General features: G+C 47.1%; 1 protein-coding gene across 1 annotated transcript in view; it reads left to right on the top strand.

Moving 5' to 3' along the window:
- The window catches only part of LOC144488706 (endothelin-converting enzyme 1-like), a 53,017-nt gene that overhangs the window by 12,120 nt on the left and 17,616 nt on the right, over positions 1–23,281 (top strand). The window contains exons 4-6 of the mRNA XM_078206798.1: positions 8,356–8,459; positions 10,663–10,773; positions 19,672–19,739. Coding sequence (XP_078062924.1) covers positions 8,356–8,459; positions 10,663–10,773; positions 19,672–19,739 — 283 coding nt within the window. The remainder of the gene's footprint in view (positions 1–8,355; positions 8,460–10,662; positions 10,774–19,671; positions 19,740–23,281) is intronic.

The raw sequence follows: 23,281 nt of genomic DNA, 5'->3' as shown, positions 1-23,281 counted from the left end.
CTCCTTTTCATACTCCCCCCACCATGCCAATGTAAGGCCCCTCACCCCATCCCTCAGGCCCGCATGCCAAGTTATGGAACTCCACTCACCCCCCACGGCCCCTCATGTCCCCAGTGTCAAGCGGTGGTACTATCATACCTATCGAGCCACTGTAAACTGTATAGAACCAATGAATCCTATAGTGCTAGTATGATGTGTAACAAACCTTTCACTACTTTCCACTATGTTTTAAATAAAAAAGTCATTGCACTCCAGGGCAATAAAAGTGTTAATCATCCAAGCCCTTTAAAGGATCAATAATGGAAACTGCAAGCACTTGAAACCTCTTAATCTTTTGCAAATAAACATTGTGAAATTGTCAGTAGAGATCAGAGAACCAAAGTGATCAAACAAGCAAGCCTTTCCCTCTACCTGCCCAGCAATGAAAATCCAGGCCCCCTTCTATCAAATTCCTTCTGAATCTCTCTGCTCTCAAGAAAAACAACCCTTCCTCCAGTCTTCCTCCAGTCTTTCATCATTAACTGAAGTCTCTCATTCCTGGTATTGTTCCTGTAAACCTTCTCTGCACCCTCTCCAAAGCCTTGACTCTCCTCCTTGTTGTGTCCAGATCTGAAAACATGACTCCAGCTGAGGATCTAACAGTGTTTTATAGAGGTTTAGGATAACTTGCTTACTTTTGTATAAAGGCAAAATACTGCAGATGCTGGAAATCTGAAACATCTGTGTCCATAATTAAGGATGAAATTGCGGAGTGCTTGGAAATGCATGGTAAAATAGGGTTGAGTCAAAAGGAGGGCATGTCTGACAAATCTGTTAGAATTCTTTGAGGAGGCAACGAAGAAGTTAGACAAAGGGGAACCGGTGGACGTGATTTATTTGGATTTCCAGAAAGCCTTTGACAAGATGCCTTCCAGGAGGCTGCTAAATAAACTAACAGCCAATGGTGTTAGAGGTGATATTTAAGACTTATCTGGATAGACACATGAGCAGACGGATTATAGAGGGATACAAGCTTTGGCCTAGATAGGACAACGTGATCGGCACAGGCTTGGTGTTCCTATGCTGTACTTTGTTCTTTGTCCCCCCACTTTTATAGGCAGTGGATGGTGGGGGTCACTTAGAGCAGTGATGGGCAACCTAGGCTAGTGTGTGGGCCTCGTGAGTGACCCTCCTCCATCTCAGTGGGTCGCAAGATTGAAACCTGTACAAGGTACTGGCATGGATAGACGATTGGCTGACAGACAGAAGGCAGAGAGTGGGGATAAGGGGGTCCTTTTCAGGATGGCAGCCGGTGACTAGTGGTGTGCCTCAGGGGTCAGTGCTGGGACCACAACTTTTCACGTTATACATTAATGATCTGGAAGATGGAACTGCTAAATTTGCAGATGATACAAAGATATGTAGAGGGACAGGTAGTGTTGAGGAAGTAGGGGGGGCTGCAGAATGACTTGGACAGGCTCGGAGTGGGCAAAGAAGTGGCAGATGGAATACAATGTGGGAAAGTGTGAGGTTATGAACTTTGGGAGGAAGAATAGAGGCATAGACTATTTTCTAAATGGGGAAAGGCTTCAAAAATCTGAAGCACAAAGGGACTTGGGAGTCCTGGTTCAGGACTCTGTTAAGGTTAACGTGCAGGTTCAGTCGGCAGTTAGGAAGGCAAATTCAATGTTAGTATTCATTTCTCGAGGGCTAGAATACAAGAGCAGGGATGTACTGCTGTGGCTGTATAAGGCTCTGGTCAGACCCCATTTGGAATATTGTGAGCAGTTTTGGGCCCCATACCTTAAGGAAGGATGTGCTGGCCTTGGAGGGGGTCTAGAGGAGGTTCACAAGAATGATCCCTGGAATGAAGGGTTTGTCATGAGGAGCGGTTACGGAATCTGGGTCTGTACTTGATGGAATTTAGGAGGGTAAAGGGGGATCTAATTGAAACTTAGAGAATACTGAGAGGCCTAGATAGAATGGACATGGAGAGGATGTTTCCACTAGTGGGCGAGACTAGAACTCGAGGGCACAACCTCAGAGTGAAGGGACCCCCCTTTAAAACTGAGATGAGGAGGAATTTCTTCAGCCAGAGCGTGGTGAATCTGTGGAACTCTTTGCCGCAGAAGGCTGTGGAGGCCAGGTCATCAAGTGTGTCAAGAGATAGATAGTTTCTCGATTAATAAGGGGATCAAGGGTTATGGGAAGAAGGCAGGAGAATGGGGATGGGAATCTTATCCGCCATGATTGAATGGCGGAGCAGATGCGATGGGCTGAATGGCCTAATTCTGCTCCTATATGTTATGGTTTATGGTCTAAAAACAAGAAGATGCTGGAAAATCTCAGCAGGTTTGACAGCATCTGTGGAGATAGAGCCAACATTTCGAGTCTGGATGACCCTTCATCAGAGCTCCATTCCTCTTGTTTACCAGGGCAGGGAAGCCATGTGCTTTCTCGTACAAGCCCGGTCTCCCTGTTGCAAACCCCCTTTCAAATTGGATCATTTCAGCTTTTCTGCCTCTCCTCATTCTGCCTGCGCAATGCATCATTTTGCATTTCACTGTGTTTATTTCTTCAGCTCCAAGCCTGTCCATTTCACCAATCTACCACCTCCAGAACTCTGCTGCTGTACTTAATGTTTATTACGTTGTGTGCCTTTTGTAAACTTTGAAATTATGTGCTGGCTGCCAAAGTCTAAATCATTGATATGTACAATTTAGTTAAACACATTCCCTTCACTTTCGAGGTTGAGGTAAAGTCTAATTGCAGTGTTCCAAATGAAGGACTCAGTCAGCTACTTCCTCTGGTGGGTTAACAAGGGGTCATAGCCTTGAAATTACAGCTCGGTCATTAGGAGTGAAACCAGGGAACACTTATTCATTCACAGGCTGTTGTAAATCTGCAACCTCCCCCCATCCCTGCTTTTTCCCAGGGCAGAACTGACAATTACAAAGCAGCACAAGTTGAAGGTAAGGTGGGGGGGAGAGGTTCAGTGGAGATGTGCAGGGGAAGTTTTTTTACACAGAGGGTGGTGGGGGCCTGGAATGCGCTGCCAAGTGAGGTCGTTGAGGCAAATACGTTAGCGACATTTAAGACTTATCTGGATAGGCACATGAACAGGCGGGGAATAGAGGGATACAGGCGGTTGGTCTAGATAGGACAATGTGATCGGCACAGGCTTGGTGGGCTGAAGGGCCTGTTCCTGTTTGGGGTGTGGAATGGACTGCCTGCTGTGATAGTGGAACTTTCAAGCGGTTATTGGATAGGCACATGGAGCACACTAGAATGATAGGGAGTGGGATAGCTTGATCTTGGTTTCGGAAAAGGTTCGGCACAACATCGTGGGCTGAAGGGCCTGTACTGTGCTGTACTGTTCTATGTTCTATGTCCTGTGCTGTACTGTTCTTTGTTCTTTGTCCCCCCACTTATAGGCTGTGGATGGTGGAAGTCACTTAGAGCAGTGATAGGCAACCTTGGCGAGTGAGTGGCTGCATGAGTGAACCTCCTCCATCTCAGTGGGCCACAATCAGCCTTGTTCACTAACTGTGACCCCATGAATAAGATTAAATACATTTAATACACGCCGAATATTTCATGACTACTGTTTGTGATGTATATAAATGACTTGGATGAAAACGGAGATGGGTGGGTTAGTAATTTTGCAGATGACACAAAGATAGATGGAGTTGTGGATAGTGTAGAAGGTTGTAGTGGGAGACTTCAATCTCCCTGGTATAGACTGGAAATCGCATAGGGCTGGGAGTCTGAATGGGGAGGAATTTGTAAAATGCGTCCAGGAAGGTTCTTTGGAACAATATGTAGATAGCCCGACGAGAGAGGGGGCTATACTGGACCTAGTACTGGGGAATGAGCCCGGTCAGGTCTTCAGAGTTTCGGTAGGGGAACATGTGGCAAATAGTGACCACAATTCTGTTAGCTTTAGGATAGTGATGGAAAAGGATGAGTGGTGTCCCAAGGGTAAGGTGTTGGATTGGGGGAAGGCTAATTTTAGTGGGATTAGGCAGAAATTGGCAGCTGTTGATTGGGAGAGGCTGTTTGAGGGTAAATCCACATCTGGCATGTGGGAATCTTTTAAGGAACAGTTGTTAGGGCTGCAGGATAGGCATGTGCCTGTAAAAAAGAAGGATAGGAAGGGGTAGGATTCGAGAACCGTGGATAATCAGGGAAATTGAGGGATTGGTCAAAAAGAAAAGAGAGGCGTACGTTAGGTCCAGGCAGGTAAAAACAGAGGGAGCTCTGGAGGAGTACAAAGAAAGTAGGAAAGAACTCAAACGAGGAATTAGAAGGGCAAAAAGGGGTTACGAAATGTCCTTGGCAGACAGGATTAAGGAGAATCCCAAGGCATTTTATTCATACGTTAGGAACAAAAGGGTTGTCAGGGAAAAAATCGGACCTCTCAGGGACAAAAGTGGGGAATTATGCTTGGAGCCCAAAGAAGTAGGGGAGATCCTAAATGAATACTTTGCGTCGGTATTCACAAAGGAGAGGGATGTGTTGACTGGGAGTGTCTCGGAGGGGAGTGTTGACCCGTTAGAGAAAATCTCCATTACAAGGGAGGAAGTGTTAGTTTTTTTAGGGAATATAAAGACTGACAAATCCCCAGGGCCTGATGGAATCTATCCAAGGCTGCTCAGGGAGACGAGAGATGAAATCGCTGGGCCTCTGACGCAAATCTTTGTCTCGTCACTGGACACAGGTGAGGTCCCAGAGGATTGGAGGATAGCTAATGTGATCCTGTTATTTAAGAAGGGTAGGAAGGATAACCCGGTGAGCTTGGCGTCCGTGGTAGGGAAGTTGTTGGAGAGGATTCTTAGAGATAGGGTGTATGTGCATTTAGAAAGGAATAAACTCATTAACGATAGTCAGCATGGTTTTGTGAGAGGGAGGTCATGCCTCACTAACCTGGTGGAGTTTTTTGAAGAAGTGACTAGAATGGTTGACGAGGGAAGGGCCGTGGATGTCGTCTATATGGACTTTAGTAAAGCGTTTGACAAAGTCCCTCATGGTAGGTTGGTGCAAAAGGTTGGATCTCATGGGATAAAGGGGGAGGTGGCTAGATGGGTGGAGAACTGGCTTGGTCACAGAAGACAGAGGGTGGTAGTGGAAGGGTCTTTTTCCGGCTGGATGCCTATGACTAGTGGTGTTCCGCAGGGCTCTGTATTGGGACCTCTGCTGTTTGTGATTTATATAAACGATCTGGAAGAAGGTGTAACTGGGGTGATCAGTAAGTTTGTGGACGACGCGAAAATGGCTGGACTAGCAGATAGTGAGGAACATTGTCAGAGGCTACAGAAGGATATAGATATACTAGAAATTTGGGCAAAGAAATGGCAGATGGAGTTCAATCCAGATAAATGCGAAGTGATGCATTTTGGTAGAACTAACGTAGGGGGGAGCTATACGATAAATGGCAGAACCATAAAGGGTGTAGATACGCAGAAGGACCTGGGTGTGCAAGTCCACAGATCCTTGAAGGTGACGTCACAGGTGGAGAAGGTGGTGAAGAAGGCATATGGCATGCTTGCCTTTATAGGACGGGGCATAGAGTATAAAAGTTGGGGTCTGATGTTGCGGTTGTATAGAGCGTTGGTTCGACCGCATTTGGAATACTGCGCCCAGTTCTGGTCACCTACTACCGGAAGGACGTGGAGGCTTTGGAGAGAGTACAGAGGAGGTTTACCAGGATGTTGCCTGGTATGGAGGGGCTTAGTTATGAGGAGAGATTGGGTAAACTGGGGTTGTTCTCACTGGAAAGACGGAGGATGAGGGGTGACCTAATAGAGGTGTATAAAATTATGAAAGGCATAGATAGGGTGAACGGTGGGAAGCTTTTTCCCAGGTCGGTGGTGACGTTCACGAGTGGTCATAGGTTCAAGGTGAAGGGGGGGAGGTTTAACACGGATATCCGAAGGACGTATTTTACGCAGAGGGTTTTGGGGGCCTGGAATGCGCTGCCGGGCAAGGTGGTGGAGGCGGACACACTGGGAACGTTTAAGACTTATCTAGATAGCCACATGAACGGAGTGGGAATGGAGGGATACAAAAGAATGGTCCAGTTTGGACCAGGGAGCGGCGCGGGCTTGGAGGGCCGAAGGGCCTGCTCCTGTGCTGCATTGTTCTTTGCTCTTTGTTCTTTGTTGTCAAAGTATACAGTGGCATATAGATCAGCTGCAGATATGGGCGGATAAATGGCAGATGGAGTTTAATCTGAGCAAGTGTGAGGTGCTGCACTTTGGGAGATCAAATGTTAAGGGTAAGTATACAGTTAATGGCAGGACCCTGAACAGCACTGATGTACAGAGGAATCTTGGGGTTCAGGTCCCTGAAAGTGACACACAAGTAGACAGGGTGGTAAAGAAGGCGTATGGAATGCTTGTCTTTATTGGTCGGGGCATTGAGTACAAGAGTCAGGATATCATGTCGCAGCTTTATAAAACTTTGCTTATGCCGCACTTAGGACTATTGCATTCAATTCTGGTCACCACATTACAGGAAGGATATGGAGGCTTTGGAGGGGGTGCAGAAGAGGTTTACCAGGATGCTGCCTGGATTAGAGAGTATGAGCTACAAGGAGAGGATGGACAAACTAGGGTTGTTTTCTCTGGAGCGGAGGAAACTGAGGGGAGACCTGATAGAAGTCTATAAAATTATGAGAGGCATAGATAGGGTTGACAGTCAGAATCTTTTTCCCAAGAGTTGAAATGTCTAATACTGGGGGGGCACGCACTTAAGGTGAGAGGGGGAAAGTTCAAAGGAGATGTGAGGGGCAAGTTTTTTACACAGAGGATGGTAGGTGCCTGGAACGCACTGCCAGGGATGGTGGTGGAGGCAGATATGATAGGGATGTTTAAGGGGCTTTTAGATAAGCACATGAATATGCGAGGGATAGAGGGATATGGACCAAGGGCAGGCAGAAGGGATTAGTTTAATTTGGCATCATGTTCGGCACAAGATCATGGGCTAAAGGACCTGTTCCTGTGCTGTACTGTTCTATGTTTTATAATGAGTTATAGAAAATGCTTCATCGTTTGTATATTAATCATCAAATGGTAGAAATATTTACACTTTGGATACAGAGGGAGCGCACGGCTCTCACAATCAATGTTGTGTCCCATCAGCACACACCTCACTTCACTCACCCCTCACTTTACGCACCAATCACTTCAGTCACACCGGGAGGGAAAAACTACACGGATGGAAATCAGCGGAATGTGGAAACCTGCGCGTGGGTAATGGGCAACAAAATGTCTGGTGGGGCCGCACTCAGAACCCAGATGGGCCGCACGTGACCTCCCGGGAAGCAGGTTGCCCAGCACTGACCTTGAGATTGAGACGGATAGAGTCTATGAAATAAAAAGGAGATTGGGTGGAGGTAAATCTCAGCTTCAGTATGGACAGTGTGAACCGCACCACACTGCTCCGAGGGGAAAACCGTGTCTCTGTTCCTCCAGTTAGGGTGAAGAAGAATTTGGGTTTCCTGGTTGTGTGAGGAACGCAGACAGACACTTCGACCAGTTTATATCTCAGTCACTTTATCCAGGTGCCTTTATTTATAAGATGAACAAAAGAACGAGACTCAGTTCGTGATTCAGTCCGATTTTGTTAACATGTTCAGTAAATATTAACACACCGTCACTATTCCCAAACTATCTTAACTCTATTTGCCTAAGATTCTAATCCTACTCGTGCTGATGCGCTTGACTGAGACGTGGGGCCAATTCCCTGAGCCAGCTCGCTGACCTGATCTTCAAAGGTGTTTCTTGGACCCCCTCTTCTGCCATCTCCGGGTTGTCACCGAGTCTTCGCTGTGGGCCATGCCGAGAATTTGCTGCTGGTGACCTCCAGCCATCTCCTCTCATCCCCTTCCTCAGCGTGCTTCTGGAAGCTTCCCTGGCTGCCAGCCATTGGGGTCACCGGGTGGAAGTCACGGCATCCAATGAGGTTGCAGATCCCTTACTTGGAGGGCAGTGAGATGCACCCGAAGTGACCATCGCCAAGTCTGCCTATTGCACATAGACCCTTCCTAGGCCGTGGTGGGAACCAGAGAGTCTGGCCTAAAGCAAGGAACACACAATTATCTGTCAAATATAGATAGGGTCAAGTCCTTCCGATCTCCGCTCCTGGGGCACGCGCTGACGTGCACTGCTTGTTCCCGACCTGTACTGTTTTTGACCTTGGCCTGTTCAGGTTCCCAACAACCCTTGCTGTAGGAGCTGTTTGCTGGTTAATTCAGAGTATCCAATTGTCCGCTGGGCCTACAGTTCAGGCCATTGGCCACCATATGCTGAGAATGCTGGTTATTCGGGAGGAGTTGGGAAGTTTGATAAGTGAGTATTGTTTGTTTTCACACAGTATGAAGTGGTTCCTGATCTCTACTTCCAGAACGTGCTGCAGTTTTACAACTTCTCTGCGCGTGTAACAGCGGATCAGTTACGGAAACCTCCCAACAAGGAGCAGTGAGTATTTCTTGGAGAACAATGAGTTAATAGTTATGCTAATGAGATAGTGATGTGTACTATGATGTGACAGTGACATCAGCTGTCATGTGCCAGAGACTGAGAAGCCGGAATAGTCTTTGCACGAGAGAGATGGACACAGAAGCTGTCATGTAAAGGAAGGAGTTTCTGAGCAATGGGAATTAAATCTGTATCACCCGTTGGTGTTTGGAACGCTTCCCAATCCAGAGCACACTACAAGTTACCCGAGAGAAAGATTCAAATCTTGTCCAAAGTGGAAACCAACCTCCAAACCATTTCTCACTGCTGGGGCTTTGGAAATTCCCCACCTGATATCATGCTCTTCACTTGGCAAAGGCCTGGACAGAGGTTTGGTTCCACCAGAGCCAACTGCCCTCCTGAGGCGGGCGGAGGGGGGGGGGGGGGGGCGGGGGGGTCAGTCAGTGACAGCTGGTGCACTGCCGAGGGTTGCACAGTGGTTAGCACCGCTGCCTCACAGCACTAGGTTCCCGGGTTCAATTCCGGCCTCGGGTCACTGTCTATGTGGAGTTTGCACATTCTCCCCGTGTCTGATTGGGTTTCGGTGCTCCGGTTTCCTCCCACACTCCAAAGTTAGGTGAAATGGCCTTGCTAAATGACCCCCTTAGTGTCCCAAGATGTGTAGGTTAGGTGGATTAGCCATGGCAAATGCTGGGAGTTACAGGGATAGGGCAGAGTTTGGGGGCGAGGGGGGTGGAAGATGCTCTGTTGGAGAGTCGGTGCAGACCCGATGGGCCAAATGGACTCTTTTTGCACTGTTGGGATTCTATGGAGTGTCCATGGTTGCTGTCCAGCCCAACCATGTTAACATTGTTCAGCGGGAGCCATAGGTTAACGATCTGTTTCTGTGTAAAACAAGATCGTAAGAAGTCTCACAACACCAGGTTAAAGTCCAACAGGTTTATTTGGTAGCAAAAGCCACACAAGCTTTCGGAGCGCTGCTCCTTCGTCAGGTGGAGAGATTCTCTGTTTGAAGAATGAAGGAAATTAGCGGGGAATTTACTGACTGTGAATAACTCTCTCACCTCCAAGTCTGAGATCTGTGGTACAAGCTCAAAGACTTGAACACAAAATCTAGGCACCAGTGCAGTACTGAGGGAATGCTGCACTGTCAGGGAATCATAGAATTCCTACTGTGCAGAAGGAGGCCATTCAGTCCATTGAGTCTGCACCGACTCTCCAACAGAACATCTTAGCCAGGCCCTATCCCCACTCTAAAACTGTAACCCCACACATTTACCATGGCTAATCCGCCCAACCAGCACGTCCTTCAGACTGTGGGAGGAAACCGGAGCACCCAGAGGAAACCCACACAGACATGGGGAGAATGTGTAAATTCCACACAGACAGTGAGCCGAGGCTGGATTCGAACCCGGGTCCCTGGCGCTGTGAGGCCGCAGTGCGAACCATGATGCACTGAGCTGTCTTTTAGTTAATCCGAGGTCCTTTCACCCCTTCCCCCCCCCCCCCCCCAAAGAAGAATGTAAAAGACTCCCCTAAGACATTATTTCAATGGAGAACAAGAGGGATATCTCCCTGTAGCCCAGTCAATATATATCCCTCAGTCAGCATCACTTCAAACACATTATCTGGTCATTACATAGTGCTCTTTGTGGGATCTTGCTGTGCGCAAAAATGGTGGCGACACTTCCCACATTACAACAGTGACTAGACACTCAAAGTATTTCATTGGCACTTTGGGACACCCTGGGGTTATGGTATAACCGGTGCTATATAAATTCACTGCCTTGGGCAGTGCGCTTGTCCTCACTGGACTGGAGGAATCGGTGTGGGTCTGGCTGAGGCTCATGTTTTGGGGTCTGATCTCTGAGTCGCCCTGAAGGCAGTCTGAGGTCTACAGAGTGACTCCTTATCCGAGCTGGGGTTACAGTGCTGTCGGGGTTTAGCCTGTGCTAGCTGCTCCCTCTACTGGCTGAGTAAAATCAATGCGGACAGCAGCTCTAAGCTGTAAGGTGTACTGCCCACCTTATTCCCCTTCTCTCTCTCTCTCTCTCTCCCCCCCCCACCTCCCCACTCTTTATTCTGACTTTGACTCTGCCCATTAACTCTCGATGAAGGCTCACAGCCCAGGCTGTAAATTCTGTTGCTGCCTTTGTGTCTGATTTTCCATGATATTAATTGTGGCACCCCTCTCTCCTGACAGGTGGAGTATGACCCCCCCAGCTGTCAATGCGTACTACTCCCCGACTAAGAACGAGATTGTGTTCCCTGCCGGCATTCTGCAGGCCCCTTTCTACGCCAGGGATTTCCCAAAGTAAGTCTGGGGCAAACCAGGTTGGCTTTATGGTGAGTAACTGTCTCACCCAGACCCACGTGCGCCCACTCACCAGGTTACACTGGCAGATATTACAGCAGGCCACCGAAAGCCCAGTCACAGGGACAATCCTGCAGGAGGGGAGAGGGGATTCCAGAGCTTGGGGCCCAGGCAGCCAATGGCACAGGTAGTTATTAAGATCAGAGGTTCTTAAGGCCCGAGGATGGCACTGGCGCGGGTATCCCCGGGTGGCGTTTTGGAGCTGGGAGGGGTTTGGAAGCAAGAATTTGTAAAACCTAAGGTAAGAGCAGCTCGAGGTACGGGGCAATGTTTGAAGATTTGGGCCTGTCCTGTGCGGTGACCCAAGTTGCCTGAGCTTTGGAGAGAGACCGGTTCACACGGCCCAAGCTGATGAAGAGTTGGAAAGTGAAGACCTATCATTTTTTCCTAAATCAGGAGTAAGTAAGGAATTAGGGCTGGTTTATTCCTGACAAAGGATAATGGGAATAATAATGAGTCAATGCTACACCTCTTCCCCCCCGGTGGTGTAGCGTTGGTGGGGGCGGCATGGTGGCACAGTGGTTAGCACTGCTGCCTCACAGTTCCAGCGACCTGGGTTCGATTCCCAGCTTGGGTCACTGTCTGTGTGGAGTTTGTACATTCTCCCCGTGTCTATGTGGGTTTCCTCCCACAGTCCAAAGATGTGCGGGTTCGGTGGATTGGCCATGCTGAATTGCTCCTTAGTGTCGGGGGGACTAGCTAGGGTAAATGCATGGGATTATGAGGGTAGGGCCTGGGTGGGATTGTGGTCGGTGCAGACTCGATGGGCTAAATGGCCTCTTCCTGCACTGTAGGGTTTCTATGATTCACCCCAGTGTCCCAGCCATCCCCAGTTATTAGTGTACAAATACCCAATGTAATTGGCATTAAGTCGTAACAGTGTGATTAATGTGGTATCGACAAAACATTCTGGACAACGGAGATCGAGGGGTTCAGGTGGAGACTGAGTCCAAATTCCGTTAAATATGCGGGAGGTGGAGGACAATGTGTTGGGCAGATTGACCTTTCCCAAGATCCCATACTTCCCTAAACAGGATGACGAGTGGGGCGGTGATGATGGGAGTGTGTGGTCCGCCCATATCCTCTTCCCAATACGGTTTGTTTTTGAGGTATAACACAGCCACGGTGACTGGATCACTCGGGAACTGCACTCGAACATTGCTTTCCCACAGCTCCGATCGTGGTTTTATCAACTGGGGGCCTGGGCAGCTGTGTTTGTACATCCAAATAGACTGGGCCTGGCCGACTGGGTGCAAGGGAAACATTCCCGCTAAGCAACCCAGAATGTAGCACACTGGCCCTGATAAATACTCCATGTACTCAACTGTGCAAAACAGATTCCAAGCTCTGTGCGCTGTGAAAGCCGCATGCAACGGCTACTATTGAACATTGGCACAGAGGGATTTACACAGGCTGGAAATTGAATTTTAATATTGATGAGTACTCAGTGCTGGGAAAGCAAATAAATATGGGAATTAAAGATTAAATGGGCCATGGTTTACCCATAGAATCCCTACACTGCAGAAGCAGGCCAATTGGCCCATCGAAGACTGCACTGACTCTCCGAAAGAGCATCTTACCCCCCCACCCGCTCTATTCCTATAACCCTGCGCACATTTAGTACTGTCCCTTGAACTGAGAGCTTGTAACTATCGGCAGAATAGGATGGAGCTCTTAGTTTAAAAAAAGGACAGAGAGGGCTGAGGGGTGACCCGTGAGTGATCTGTATAAAGGAGTCATCATTGGCTACATGCAATGATGTTTCCGTTTGTAACCGTGACCAGGGATACAGTCATAAATCCAACCGGAAACGCCCTTATCCTCTGAGTGGTGGGGATGTGAACCTCATTACCACGTGAAGTGGCCGATGGGAGAGTGTTGGTACGTTATAAGGACAGGCTGAATGAGGGGAGGGGGCTGAATGGCCTCTTCCTGTATTGGTCTGGAGGCCACAGGAGGAGGATGTGAGTTGCAGGAAGGCAGTTCACCAAGGACAATTAAGGACGGGCATTAAATTCTGGCCCAGCCAGCGATTCCCACATCCCAGCAATGAACAAAGAAAAATATTGGTCAACCACGCAATAAAAAGAAAATAGGATTTTGGGATGCATAACATACAGAATAAAGTCAGAGGGTGTGTCCAAAGATATGTGGGTTAGGTTGATTGGCCATGCTAAAATTGCCCCTTAGTGTCCTGGGATGCGTAGATTAGAGGGATTAGCGGGTAAAATATGTAGGGATATGGGGGTAGGGCCTGGGTGGGATTGTGGTCGGTGCAGACTCGATGGGCCGAATGGCCTCTTTCTGTACTGTAGGGTTTCTATGTTTCTATGACATTGAGCCTGTAAGCATAGAAACTAGAAGTAGGATTCGGCCCTTTGATCCTGCTCCGCCATTCATTATGATCATGGCTGATCATCAAATTCAGTATCCTGTATCCCCCCCCTTTCCCCCATATCCCTTCATCCCTTTAGCCCCAAGAGCTATATCTAATTTCTTCTTAAAATCAGGCAACGTTTTGGCCTCAACTACATTCTGTGTTAGTGAATTCCACATATTCACCATCCTCTGGGTGAAGAAATTTCTCCTCGCCTCAGTTCTAAAAGATTTACCCCTTATCCTCAAACTATGACCTCTGACACTGACGTACTGTGTATGGGAAAGACTGTACAGTTCTGGCCTTGAGGCCAAAGTCAATCGACCAAGGCTGACACCAATGGTTTTATGGGCGGGGCCCCACTCAACGATTATTAAAGGAGCGGTTAACAAGTCTCCAACTAACTGAGAAACAGCTTTCCGCAGGGTCTTGTGATAAATGATAGGTATGAGTGAAGAAGTCAAACTGAATGAATGTGTTGACAAAAAGTGGAGAGATTGGGGCTTGGCTGCACAGCAAGTGCATTCATCATAGCTGGGACTCCATCCCTAAAGGGATGATGTGGGAATGCAGATTGGGGCTCGGTTGCCATCGACACATTTATTCCCAGACTCGCTGTAAATGTAGAGGATTTATGTGACACTAATTAAATCAAAGTCACCGGAAACAGGAGCAGTTGGCCGCAAGAACTCCTGTTTCCAAATGCTCAATGGGATTCGAATGTAAATCCCAGCGAGGACACAAGTGCATAGGTTTGGAATTTAAATGACAGATTCCTCCCCAGCCATAACTGAAGCCTTGATTAATGTCTCCCTCCCTGGTCGGGAAAGGTTCCCAGAACATAGCTGTACCCAGAGGCCTGGTGAAAATGCATGCAGAATATTAGCCACTGGAAGCAGGAGCAGTGCTCCGAGGCTGTAGCAGGTCCAGTCTGCGTGGAGTGTACGACGGGTTTACAAAGACCCCGTCCTCACGAACCTAACAATACTTTTGTTGTGGATGAAATGAGGGAGGGGCAGTGTAGGGTCACGGTGGCCCCTGCTCCCCTGTGAACGATCATCAAATCATCAAAATTTACCACACTGAGGGAGGCCATTTGTCTCTTAATGCTTGTGCTGGTCAAAGATTAGCTATCCAATCGAATCGCAGTTTCCAGCTCTTGGTTCACAGGACCACAAGAGTCCATCTGCAAACCATCAATTAAGGCTATTCTTCAATTACTATGGATTGTCAGAGCTTTTTCCCAGGGTGGAAGAGCCGATTATGAGGGGGCATATGTTTAAGGTGCGAGGGGCAAAATTATAGAACATAGAACATTACAGCGCAGTACAGGCCCTTCGGCCCTTGATGTTGCGCCGACCAGTGGAACCAATCTAAAGCCCCTCTAATCTACACTATTCCAATATCATCCATATGTTTATCTAATAACTATTTGAATGCTCTTAATGTTGACGAGTCCACTACTGCTGCAGGCAGGGCATTCCACGCCCTTACTACTCTCTGAGTAAAGAACCTACCTCTAACATCTGTCCTATATCTATCACCCCTCAATTTAAAGCTATGTCCCCTCGTGTTAGCCATCACCATCCGAGGAAAAAGGCTCTCACTATCCACCCTATCTAATCCTCTGATCATCTTGTAAGCCTCTATTAAGTCACCTCTTAACCTCCTTCTCTGTAACGAAAACAACCTCAAGCCCCTCAGCCTTTCCTCATACGATTTTCCCACCATACCAGGCAACATCCTGGTAAATCTCCTCTGCACCCTTTCCAACAATTCCACATCCTCCCTATAATACGGCGACCAGAACTGTACGCAATACTCCAAGTGCGGCCGCACCAGAGTTTTGTACAGTTGCAACATGACCTCCTGGCTCTGAAACGCAATCCCTCTTCCAATAAAAGCTAACACACCGTACGCCTTCTTAACAACCCTATCAACCTGGGTGCCAACTTTCAGGGATCTATGCACATGGACACCCAGATCCCTCTGTTCATCCACACTACCAAGTATCTTACCATTAGCCCAGTACTCTGTATTCCTGTTACTCCTTCCAAAGTGAATCACTTCGCACAGTGGCAGCACAGAGGTTAGTAATGCTGCCTCACAGCACCAGGGACCTGGGTTCAATTCCCGGCTTGGGCTACTGTCTGTGTGGAGTTTGCACGTTCTCCCCGTGTCTGTATGGGTTTCCCCCGGGAGCTCACATTTCCTCCCACAGTCCAAAAGATGTGTTGGTTAGGTACATTGGCCGTGCTAAATTCTCCCTCAGTGTACCCAAACAGGCGCTGGAGTGTGGCGACTAGGGGATTTTCACAGTAACTTCATTGCAGTGTTAATGTAAGCCAACTTGTGACTAATAAATAAACTTTAAAGGAGATGTATGAGGCAAGTTTTTTTACTCAAGAGGGTGGTGGGTGCCTGGAATCAGGATGGCAGATTTCTTTCCCTAATATGTACCAGATTGGCTTTTCCGACAACCGACAATGGTTTCATGGTCATCAGTAGGTTCTTAATTCCAGATATTTTAAATTGAATTCAAATTCCACCACCTGCCGTGGCGGGATTTGAACCCAGGTTCTCGGAACATTAGCTGAGTTTCTGGATTAATAGTCTAGCGATAATAGATCACTAGGCCATCGCCTAGATTCAAGATCTGAGATTCAAATGTTTCATTGCAAATGGATTATGTGTTTGTATCAGAGGGGGAGGTGGTAAACATTTCCCTGAAGGTTAATTCCCCTCGAAGGAGAGAAGGGAGAAAGAGAGAGAGATTCTTATTAAACTCCTTGCACTAAAAGCAACATGACATTTACCTTCCTAATTGCTTGTGCACCTGTGTGCTAACTTTTATGTCCCTCATACAAGTACATCTCTGAACATCAACAGTTAAAATCTCCATGTCTTTATAAAAAAAGTCTTCTTTTCTTACCACCAAAGTGAATAATGTCACACTTCCCCACATTATAGCTACGTAAAACCTTGGTTAGGCCAATACATTTGGAGTATTGCGTGCAGCTCTGGTCACCACACTATCAAAAAGATGTGGAAGCTTTGGAGAGAGTGCAAAGAAGATTCATCAGGATGTTGCCTGGTCTCAAGGGTGTTGGCTATGAGGAGAGGTTGAATAAACTAAGATTGTTTTCACTTGAAAGACGGAGGCTGAGCGGAGACCTGATAGAGGTCTACAAAATTATGAGCGGCATAGACAGGGTGGATAGTCAGAGACTTTTTCCCAGGGTGGAAGTGTCAGTTACAAGGGGGCACGGGTTCAAGGTGAGAGGGGCAAAGTTTAAGGGAGATGTGCGGGGGAAGGTTTTCACAGAGAGAGTGGTGGGTGCCTGGACCGCGCCTCCTTCTGCACTGTGGGGATTCTATGATATGCGAGTCATGATAGATCACTTGGAAAGAAAGCTGAACCCTCATGTTATACGCTGAATTAATTACAGTTATTTCCACATACCAATTTATACATTTACATTGGGAAAGTACTAACACTTGAGATTAAGAGTAGTTTAATAGAGAGTAGTACTTGAGATTACTTTAGAAGGTTGCTCAGTGAATGATATAAGGGGCCTGATGATTAGTTGGGTCTGTTGGCACAGTGGGTAGCATCCCTACCTCTGGGCAAGGAGCTCCAGGTTCGAGTCCCACTCTAGGACTTGATGGCCAAGGAAGGTATGGTTTGGCCATTAGCCTACAAATCCTTCCAATACAGCTGACATCAGGCAGTAAGAGTGGGAGAGTTTCCTGGTTAGCCACACTGCAGAAGGCAATGCCAAACCATGGCAGTACTTTGCCAAGCCTAACCATGGACTAATCCAATGGCAGTCTGTGGTCACCAATGCCTTCCTAGGGCATGGTGCCCAAAGGAGGAGGAAGATATTTGCTACAATATTATCACAAAGAAGAGTATTTTATTCCACTTCAGATTGGGACAAAAACTTTGTCAACAAAGGTCATACGTCCAGAGTTATTGAACTCCACACATCGGGACCAGTAGGCCTTATTGATTTATCAGCTAAGGCAGTGTTCCGATTGGTCAGATGTTAATTTCAGAAATTTCTTGTAGGCAAGTGTCAGAATTCAAACAGATTGGAATGAAATCGATACTTGTGGGGAGCACTTTGCAAAACAAGTGTTCATCTTCAATCTTTAAAGTCTTAAAACTTGTGAAAATAGCCGGCGCCTACACAAATCAGTGTCACTTTCAGCAGTAGAACAAAGAAAATTACAGGAACAGGCCCTTCGGCCCTCCAAGCCTGCATTGACCGTGCTGCCCATCTGAACTAAAACCCGCTATCCTCACAGGGACCATATTCCTCTATTCCCATCCTATTCATGTACTTGTCCAGATGCCCCTTAAAAGTCACCATCGTATCTGCTCCCTCTACCTTCCCCTGGAATAATTATCATTATTCTTTGTGATAATAATGTAGCAAATATCTTCCTCCTCCTTTGGGCACCATGCCCTAGGAAGGCATTGGTGACCACAGACTGCCATTGGATTAGTCCATGGTTAGGCTTGGCAAAGTACTGCCATGGTTTGGCATTGCCTTCTGCAGTGTGGCTAACCAGGAAACTCTCCCACTCTTACTGCCTGATGTCAGCTGTATTGGAAGGATTTGTAGGCTAATGGCCAAACCATACCTTCCTTGGCCATCAAGTCCTAGAGTGGGACTCGAACCTGGAGCTCCTTGCCCAGAGGTAGGGATGCTACCCACTGTGCCAATAGACCCAACTGATCATTAGGCCCCTTATATCATTCACTGAGTAACCTTCTAAAGTAATCTCAAGTACTACTCTCAGTATTAAACTACTCTTAATCTCAAGTGTTAGTACTTCCCCAATGTAAATGTATAAATTGGTATGTGGAAATAACTGTAATTAATTCAGCGTATAACATGAGGGCTCAGCTTTCTTTCCAAGTGATCCATCATGACTCGCGTTGTCATAGAATCCCCACAGTGCAGAAGGAGGCGCGTTCCAGGCACCCACCACTCTCTCTGTGAAAACCTTCCCCCGTGCATCTCCCTTAAACCTTCCCCCTCTCACCTTGAACCTGTGCCCCCTTGTAATAGACACTTCCACCCTGGGAAAAAGCCTCTGACTATCCATCCTGTCAGTGCCTCTCATAATTTTGTAGACCTCTATCAGGTCTCCCCTCAGCCTCTGTCTTTCAAGTGAAAACAATCTTAGTTTATTCAGCCTCTCCTCATAGCCAACACCCTCGAGACCAGGCAACATCCTGATGAATCTTCTTTGCACTCTCTCCAAAGCTTCCACATCTTTTTGATAGTGTGGTGACCAGAGCTGCACGCAATACTCCAAATACGACCTAACCAAGGTTTTACATAGCTGTAGTGTGGGGAAGCGTGACATTATTCACTTTGGTGGTAAGAAAAGCAGATTTTTTTTATAAAGACATGGAACTTTTAACTGTTGATGTTCAGAGATGTACTTGTATGAGGGACATAAAAGTTAGCGCACAAGCAATTAGGAAGGTAAATGTCACATTGCTTTTAGTGCAAGGGAGCTGGCGTTTAATAAGAATCTCTCTCTCTTTCTCCGTTCTCTCCTTCGAGGGGAATTTACCTTTGGGGAAATGCTGACCACCACCCCCCCCCCCCCCCCCCTCCCATACAAACACATAATCCATTTGAACTGAAACATTTGAATCTCAAGTCTTGAATCAAGGTGATGGCCTAGTGGTATTATCGCTAGACCATTAATCCAGAAACTCAGCTAATGTTCTGAGGACCCGGGTTCGAATCCCGCCACGACAGATGGTGGAATTCAAATTAAATTTAAAATATCTAGAATTAAGAATCTACTGATCATGAAACCATTGTCGATTGTTGGAAAAACCCATCTGGTTCACTTTAGGGAAGGAAATTTGCCATCCTTACCTGGTCTGGCCTACATGTGACTCCAGTGACACAGCAATGTGGTTGACTCTCTATATTCTTGGGCAACCAGGGATGGGCAATAAATGCTGGCCAGCCAGCGACACCCATGTCCCATGAATGAATAGAAAAAGTTGTCAGATATGCCGTGATCCTGTTGTGTGTGAATCATATGGAAATAAGTCCAAGTGTCGGACTTCTCTCTTCCCGCTAGTCCACGTGTGCTATTGGATATCTGGAAATCTAGCTTCCATTTCCAATTAATTCTATTCCCACTACCTCCAAACTGCAGAATTTAGCCCCTATCCCTTCCCGAACATTCCACTCCCTCAGGATGTGCAGGCTTTTAAAACCAAAGCTTGTACAAAGATTGTTGAATGGTCCCATCCTCTTTGTTGCCCTATTCATTGGATGATGCTCCCCTCCCTGCTATGGGCCTTGCTGTTTTATGAGCATAAAAAATGTTAACACTTACTGACAGCCTGTGGGACGATTCAGTCAGTGACACCAGGCGCTGAGTGCAGAATCTAACAAGAATTGTTTCTCTGTTAATAGGGCTTTAAACTTTGGAGGAATTGGAGTGGTTATGGGCCATGAGCTGACGCACGCATTTGATGATCAAGGTATGGCAGTTTGAACTTGTGTTTGCTGTTCAATTTGGGATCTCTCCCAGTTTTGTGAGGGGATCGAGACCAATTCCTGGCTTGTGCAGTGTGTCTGTAATGATCATTTACATTGGAAATCTCGGGAGAGCTGTCTTTCCTTAAACTGCCTCGATTCAGCAGCTAACAGGACCAGAGGAGTTAAACAGTGAAGGCTGTTCAGAGTGTACGTGTACACCCTCAAGAACAGAAGACTTGACCGGCTGGATTTAAAGAAAAGAAAGTGTTTGATAGAGAGCAATGGTGGGCAAGTCCAGACAAGGGTATAATCGCCCAATTAGAGCAAGGCTATTTATGGGGTGGCATTAGGAAGTATCTCTTCATACAAAGAATGATGCAAATCTGGAGCACTCCTCCCCCCCCCCCCCTGTACCCCCATAGGTTTTTGTTGTTAAGGGTGATAATGGTTAAGGAACCAAGGCTGTTAAATGAAGTTCAAATACAAATCTGAAATTATCGAATTGAATGATGGAACAGACTTGAAGGGCTGAATGGCCACTTGTTCCTTTTCTCCAATCTTTCTATCTTTGTTTGGGACCAGCTAAGCTTTGGGTTTTCCCACTACACTGCTTCCATAAAATATACCATTCCAAGTCCAATACATGTGTATCCCAGTGTAACATTGTGCCCCCACAGTAAACAGGAAGGTCACAGGTTTAGTCCTTTGACAAAGGGGATCGGTTTAGCTCAGTTGGCTGGAGAGGTGGTTTGTGATGCAGAGCGACACCAACAGCGTGGGTTCAATTCCCATACCGGCTGAGGTTATCCATGAAGGCCCCTCCTTCCCAACCTTGCCCCTCTCCTGAGGAGTGGTGATCCTCGGGTTAAATCACCACCAGTCACGGCCTGCAGTCACCTGGGACTATGGCAAGTTTACCTTTGTACCTGATCCTGGCTAGAGCACTGCTGACAATCCAGTGACCCCTGCTGGTGAAAGCATGTGCCTGCATGTTGGCTGAGAACAGGAAGATGCTTGTTTGTGTGTCAGGACAGTGTGGTCGACAGCTATGTAGTAATAATTGTAGCAAGTCAGAGAGGCAGTAAACTGCGGGGAGAAAAGTCATTGATAATTCTTTAACAACTGCTTTCTCTTAGCTGGTGATGCTGATCATTGTTTGGTGAGCCTGACAGGTTCACTCTTGTCCCATGCCTGAATCGCTGACCCATAGGCAAAGTCTAAGCTCACATTGACTACTGGAGAGGCTGAAACTTTACCCAAGCTCAAATAGATTCAGTTAAATAATCGCAGACGCAAGGTGGTGGTCCCAGCTCAGAATAGGAAGAGAGGGAGCAGGAGTAGGCCATTCAGCCCATCGAGCTTGATCTGCCATTCACTATGATCATCCATTTCAAAGAACAATACAGCACAGGAACAGGCCCTTCGGCCCTCCAAGTCCACGCCGCTCCTTGGTCCAAACTAGACCATTCTTTTGTATCCCTCCATTCCCACTCCATTCATGTGGCTATCTAGATAAGTCTTAAACGCTCCCAGTGTGTCCGCCTCCACCAGCTTGCCCGGCAGCGCATTCCAGGCCCCCACCACCCTCTGTAAAATACGTCCTTCTGATATCCGTGTTAAACCCCCCCCCCCCCCCTCACCTTGAACCTATGACCCCTCGTGAACGTCACCACCGATCTGGGAAAAAGCTTCCCACTGTTCACCCTATCTATGCCTTTCATAATTTTATACACCTCTATTAGGTCACCCCTCATTCTCCATCTTTCCAGTGAGAACAACCCCAGTTTACCCAATCTCTCCTCATAACTAAGCCCTTCCCATACCAGACAACATCCTGGTAAACCTCCTCTGCACTCTCTCTAAAACCTCCACGTCCTTCTGGTAGTGCGGTGACCAGAACTGGGCGCAGTATTCCAAATGCGGCCGAACCAACATTCTATACAACTGCAACATCAGACCCCAACTTTTATACTCTATGCCCCGTCCTATAAAGGCAAGCATGCCATATGCCTTATTCACTACCTTCTCCACCTGTGACGTCACCTTCAAGGATCTGTGGACTTGCACACCCAGGTCCCTCTGCGTATCTACACCCTTTATGGTTCTGCCATTTATCGTATAGCTCCCCACTACGTTAGTTCTACCAAAATGCATCACTTTGCATTTATCTGGATTGAACTCCATCTGCCATTTCTTTGCCCAAATTTCCAGCCTATCTATATCCTTCTGTAGGCTCTGACAATGTTCCTCACTATCTGCAAGTCCAGCCATTTTCGTGTCGTCCGCAAACTTACTGATCACCCCAGTTACACCTTCTTCCAGATCGTTTATATAAATCACAAACAGCAGAGGTCCCAATACAGAGCCCTGCGGAACGCCACTAGTCACAGGCATCCAGCCAGAAAAAGACCCTTCCACTACCACCCTCTGTCTTCTGTGACCAAGCCAGTTCTCCACCCATCTAGCCACCTCCCCCTTTATCCCATGAGATCCAACCTTTTGCACCAACCTACCATGAGGGACTTTGTCAAACGCTTTACTAAAGTCCATATAGACGACATCCACGGCCCTTCCCTCATCAACCATTCTAGTCACTTCTTCAAAACACTCCACCAGGTTAGTGAGGCATGACCTCCCTCTCACAAAACCATGCTGACTATCGTTAATGAGTTTATTCCTTTCTAAATGCGCATACGTCCTATCTCTAAGAATCCTCTCCAACAACTTCCCTACCACGGACGTCAAGCTCACCGGCCTATAATTTCCTGGGTTATCCTTCCTACCCTTCTTAAATAACGGGACCACATTAACTATCCTCCAATCCTCTGGGACCTCACCTGTGTCCAGTGACGAGACAAAGATTTGCGTCAGAGGCCCAGCGATTTCATCTCTTGTCTCCCTGAGCAGCCTTGGATAGATTCCATCAGGCCCTGGGGATTTGTCAGTCTTTATATTCCCTAAAAAAACTAACACTTCCTCCCTTGTAATGGAGATTTTCTCTAACGGGTCAACACTCCCCTCCGAGACACTCCCAGTCAACACATTCCTCTCCTTTGTGAATACCGACGCAAAGTATTCATTTAGGATCTCCCCTACTTCTTTGGGCTCTAAGCATAATTCCCCACTTTTGTCCCTGAGAGGTCCAATTTGTTCCCTGACAACCCTTTTGTTCAATGCCCATTCTTCCCCCACATTATCCCTGTATCCCTTTATGTTATTGGCATTTAGAAATCTGCTAAACTCTGCTTTAAACATACTCAGTGACTGAGCTTCCACAACCCTTTGGGTCAGGAATTCCAAAGATTCACAAATTCCCTAAGTAAAAGAATTTCCCCTCGTTTCAGTACGATTTCAAAATTGTGCCTCCTGGTTCTGAATCCCCAGTAAGAAGTCTCACAACACCAGGTTAAAGTCCAACAGGTTTATTTGGTAGCACAAGCCACTAGCTTTCGGAGCGCTGCCCCTTCATCAGGTGAGTGGGAGTTCTGTTCACAAACAGGGCATATAAAGACACAAACTCAATTTACAAAATAATGGCTGGACT

The sequence above is a fragment of the Mustelus asterias genome, unplaced genomic scaffold (genome assembly GCF_964213995.1).
Source record: "Mustelus asterias unplaced genomic scaffold, sMusAst1.hap1.1 HAP1_SCAFFOLD_1792, whole genome shotgun sequence".
Taxonomy (NCBI): Eukaryota; Metazoa; Chordata; class Chondrichthyes; order Carcharhiniformes; family Triakidae; genus Mustelus; species Mustelus asterias.
This window is presented reverse-complemented; position numbering and strand designations above follow the sequence as displayed.